Source organism: Penaeus vannamei, chromosome 4 (genome assembly GCF_042767895.1).
Source record: "Penaeus vannamei isolate JL-2024 chromosome 4, ASM4276789v1, whole genome shotgun sequence".
Lineage (NCBI taxonomy): Eukaryota > Metazoa > Arthropoda > Malacostraca > Decapoda > Penaeidae > Penaeus > Penaeus vannamei.
Window position 1 is genome coordinate 47,186,014 of NC_091552.1, and position 5,000 is coordinate 47,191,013.

A 5,000-nucleotide genomic window follows, 5' to 3' on the forward strand; every position below is an offset into this window, starting at 1 on the left:
ACACAAAATTACATACAGGAGCGAACGTACATACAGACACACATTTGTGCAAAATCACACATGCTTTGGCGTTTATCAGATTTGCAAAAGAGGCCACTGACTGTTATATCAAGGTGTTGCTGTATAAAAACAAAGGGATGTTTATATAAAAGCGCTGACACGAATACAAAGATTTTTGTTTGGATTTAATTGTTCTTCTTTTTCTTTTTCTTCTTCTTCTTCTTCTCATTATTATTATTATTATTATTATTATTATTATTATTATTATTATTATTATTATTATTAGTAGTAGTAGTAGTAGTAGTAGTAGTAGTAGTAGTAGTAGTAGTATCATTATTATTATCATTATTATTATCATTATTATTATCATTATTATTATGATCATTATCATCATCATCATCATTATTATCATTATTATTATTATCATTATCATCATCATTATTATCATTATTATTATTATCATTATCATCATCATCATTATTATCATTATTATTATTATTATCATTATCATCGCCATCATCATTATTATCATTATTATTATTATCATTATCATCATCATCATCATCATTATTAACATTATTATTATTATCATTATCATCATCATCATCATTATCATCATTATTATTATTGGTATTGTTGTTGTTATTTTGTATTAATTGTTATCATTATTATCATAATTATCACTAGTACTATCATTACTGATGTTATTGCCAGATATTGCAAATAAAACGATGATAATAATGTTAATAACAACTGCAGCATTCGTAAGAACAACAACAACAACAACAACAACAAAACACCATTAATTATATCCCTGTACTTTTATATCTTTTGTTCACAGGTGGTTGAGAGTAACGCCAGCTGGCCCGACCCCAGCTGGCCTACCACCAGCTGTAGTCATGGCTGGACCTACGATTACTCCCTCTACTATCCAACCATTACGTCAGAGGTAGAGTAACTTAGTTGATGAGTAAGTTATGAATGGGAACTTGGTGACGCAGGTAGTTTAGTTGATGATAAGTTAATAATAATGATATTATTATTATTAATAATGTTATAATAATAATAAGTTGATAATTAGTTAATAAGTTAGAGGTAGAGTAATTTAGTTGATGAGTAAGTTATGTATGGTAACTTGGTGACTCAAGGAGCTTAGTTAATAAGTTAGAGATAGAGTAACTTAATTGATGAGTAAGTTATGTGTGGTAACTTGGTGACTCAGGGAGCTTAGTTAATAAGTTAGAAGTAAACTTGATTGGTAACTTGATGACTCAAGTAGATTAGTTAATAAGTTAGAGGTAGAGTAACTTAGTTGATAAGTTATGTATGGTAACTTGGTGACTCAAGGAGCTTAGTTAATAAGTTAGAGGTAGAGTAACTTGATTGGTGAGTAAGTTATGTATGGTAACTTGATGACTCAGGTAGCTAAGTTGATAAGTTGGAGGTAGAGTAACTTGGTTGATGAGTAAGTTAGGTGTGGTAACTTGGTGACTCAGGGAGCTCAGTTAATAAGTTAGAGGTATGGTAACTTGGTCAACGGGTAAGTTATGAATGGTAACTTGGTGACTCAGGTATCTTAGTTATAAGTCAGAGGTAGAGTAACTTGATTGATGAGTAAGTTATGTATGGTAACTTGATGGCACTAGTAGCTAAGTTAATAAGTTAAAGGTAGAGTAACTTGATCGATGAGTAAGTTATGTGTGGTAACTTGGTGACTCAGGGAGCTTAGTTAATAAGTTTGAAGTAGAGTAACTTGACTGGTGAGTAAGTTATGTCTGGTAACTTGATGACTCAGGTAGTTTAGTTAGTAAGTTAGAGGTAGAGTAACTTGATTGATGAGGAAGTTATCCATGGTAACTTGGTGACTCAGGGAGCTTAGTTGATAAGTTAGAAGTAAACTTGATTGGTAACTTGATGGCACTGGTAGCTAAGTTGATAAGTTGGAGGTAGAGTAACTTGATTGATGAGTAAGTTATGTGTGGTAACTTGGTGACTCAGGTAGCTCAGTTAATAAGTTAGAGGTAGAATAACTTAGTTGATGAGTAAGTTATGTATGGTAACTTGATGTCTCAGGTATCTTTGTTAATAAGTTAGAGGTAACTTGGTCAACGGGTAAGTTAGAGGTGGAGTAACTTGATTGGTGAGTAAGTTATGAATGGTAACTTGATGTCTCAGGTAGCTTAGTTGATAAGTTAGAAGTAAACTTAGTTGATGAGTAAGCTATGTGTGGTAACTTGACTCAGGTAGTTTAGTTAATAAGTCAGAGGTAGAGTAACTTGATTGGTGAGTAAGTTATGCATGGTAACTTGATGGCTCAGGTATCTTAGTTAATAAGTTAGAGGTAACTTGGTCGACGGGTAAGTTAGAGGTAGAGTAACTTGGTCGATGAGTTAGAAAGTATGGTAACTTGGTCAATGAGTAAGTTAGAGGCATGGTAGCTTAGTTAACAAGTTAGAGGTATAGTAACTTATTTGATAAGTGGTATGGTAACTTAGTTGATGAGTTAGAGGTATAGTAACTTAGTCGATGAGTAAGTTGGAGGTATGGTAGCTTTGTTGACGAGTAAGAGGTGCAGTATCTTAGTGAATAAGTTAGAGAAAAAAGTATCTTGGTCGACGAGTAAGTTAGAGATATGGTAACTTATTTGCTGAGTTAGAGATATAGTAACTTAGTCTGTGAGTAAGTTGGAGGTATGGTAACATGATAACTACGTTAAAGGCATGGTAAAACTTAGTCAATGAGTAAGTTCGAAGTTAGGTAACTTAATTGCCGATTAAGTAATTAAGTTGATATAGATTTCCCTCCGAGCATTGTAACTAACTCTAGTGGGATGTATTGATCTGCATGTTGCATCACTGAAAAAGGCTATTGATTCTCCTTTGTGTTATGTGGGACAAGGGAAAGGTTAGTTAAGTTCACAGACATTACTGTTGCAATTATAATAATAATGTTGATAACAATTTCAGCACTCGTAAGAACAACAACATCAAAAACAACAAGAACAACAACAACAAAAGACCATTGATTATATCCCTGTACTTTTATGTCCTCTGTTCATAGGTGGTTGAGAGTAACGTTTACTGTGGTTGTTAGGAGTGGTTGTGGTTGTGGTAGCGGTAGGGAGGGTGGTTGGTTGTGGTAGTAATAGTTGTAGTGTTAGTAGTAGTAGTGCTGATAGTAGAAATAGTAGTAACAGTAGTAGTACTAATATTATTAGGAGTAGTAATAACAGTAGTAGTAGTAATAATAGAAGTAGTAGTAGTAAGAGTAGTAATAGTAAGAGTAGCAGAAGTAGCAACAGTAGTAGTAGTAATATTCGTAGTAGCAGTAGTAATAGTAGTAATAACAGTAGTAGTAGTATTAACAGTAGTAGTAATAATAGTAGTAGTAGTAATAGTAGTAGTAATACCAATGATAGTAATAGGTTTTGATGCAGTTTTAGTTGTATCAGGAGTTGTAGAAGGAATAATAGTAATGAAAGCGATACCATTTGTTGTTATTATTATGGTTATGGGAGTTAATAGTTGGAGCTTGAAGGTAGTAGCAGCAGTGACACTACTATGGTAATCGATACTATAGTAAATTGTTAATGTTGGAGAGAGAGAGAGGGAGAGAGAAAGAGAGAGAGAGAGAAGGAGACAGAGAGAGAGAGGGAGAGAGAGAGAGAGAGAGAGAGAGAGAGAGAGAGAGAGAGAGGAGGAGAGAGGGAGAGAGAGAGAGAGAGAGAGAGAAAGAAAGAGAAAGAGATAGAAACAGAGAGAAAGGATACACAGAAACATCAAACACACTTCCCAAAAACCTGCATTAACCCCCCTCCTCTCTCCCTCCCCCCGGACGCCCCAGCTGGACTGGGTGTGCGCCGAGGACTGGAAGCCGACGCTGGCCCAGTCGCTGTTCTTCGTGGGGTCGCTGGTGGGGTCGCCCCTGCTGGGATGGGCGGCGGACGCGTGGGGTCGCCTGCCGGTCATCGTGGCCACCAACGTCGTGGGCGGGCTGGCGGGCGTGGCCTCCGCCTTCTGCGCCTCCTTCGTCTCCTTCACCGTCTTCAGGTTCGTCGTCGGGATGACCTACGACACGCACTATATGGTCGCCTACATACTGCGTGAGTCACGGGGCTTTCGACCTTATGGTATATCGTGTAGGGAAAGAGTAGGGTGGCAGGGCGAAAGTCTACGGCTTTTAACGCCACGTTTCAGATACTTGGAGTCTTGCTTGATTTGGCTAATATGATGTTTTCAGTTGATAATAAAATATGGAATTAATTTATAGAAGAAACAGGCAACAAATTTGGCAATAATGGTACTAGCAATAGCAATAAAACAAGTGATGTTTGTCATTCCAAAACTGAAAATATCAATAAAATCATTCATTTTTTCCCCAACAATCCACTCAATCTGAAATAATGTATTCCCCCCCCCTTCTCTAATCCACAACCCCCCCCCCAACAGTCACTCAATCTGAAATAATGTATTCCCCCCCTTCTCTAATCCACCAACACCCCCCTTTCTCAAAAAAATTCAAACCCCCTTTCTAATCCACCAACACCCCCCCCTTTCTCAAAAAAAATCATACCACCCACATTCTTATCTCTCTTTCTCCCCCTCCACCCAAAAACACTCCACCCCCCCTCCAAAAAAAAAAAAAAATAAAACCACCCTACATTCTTATCTCTCTTTCTCCCCCTCCACCCCCCACTCCAACACCAAAACACAGTCCTGGAATACGTGTCGAGCAAGTACCGAACCATCATGGCCAACGTGCCCATAATGATCTTCCTCACGGCTGCCATGTGTGCTCTGCCCTGGCTAGCTGTCGCCCTTGGCCAATGGAGGTTCTTCACCTTCGCCATCTACCTGCCGCAGCTGTCGTGTGTCACTTTTATATGGTGAGAAGGGCGTGGGTGACTTATTTTTGTATCTTTTTATTATTTGTATTTATTTTTGGGGTGTATGGGTGTGTGTGTGGGATGATGGTGGTTGTGGGGAGTGTTTGGTTGGTGT

General features: G+C 37.5%; 1 protein-coding gene across 8 annotated transcripts in view; it reads left to right on the forward strand.

Moving 5' to 3' along the window:
• Window positions 1-5,000, forward strand: part of LOC113816572 (organic cation transporter protein) — a 24,317-nt gene that overhangs the window by 5,864 nt on the left and 13,453 nt on the right. For all 8 annotated transcript variants that reach the window (XM_070121139.1, XM_070121140.1, XM_070121141.1 and 5 more), the window contains exons 4-6: window positions 842-949; window positions 3,844-4,102; window positions 4,714-4,885. In XM_070121139.1, the coding sequence (XP_069977240.1) occupies window positions 842-949; window positions 3,844-4,102; window positions 4,714-4,885 (539 nt within the window). The remainder of the gene's footprint in view (window positions 1-841; window positions 950-3,843; window positions 4,103-4,713; window positions 4,886-5,000) is intronic.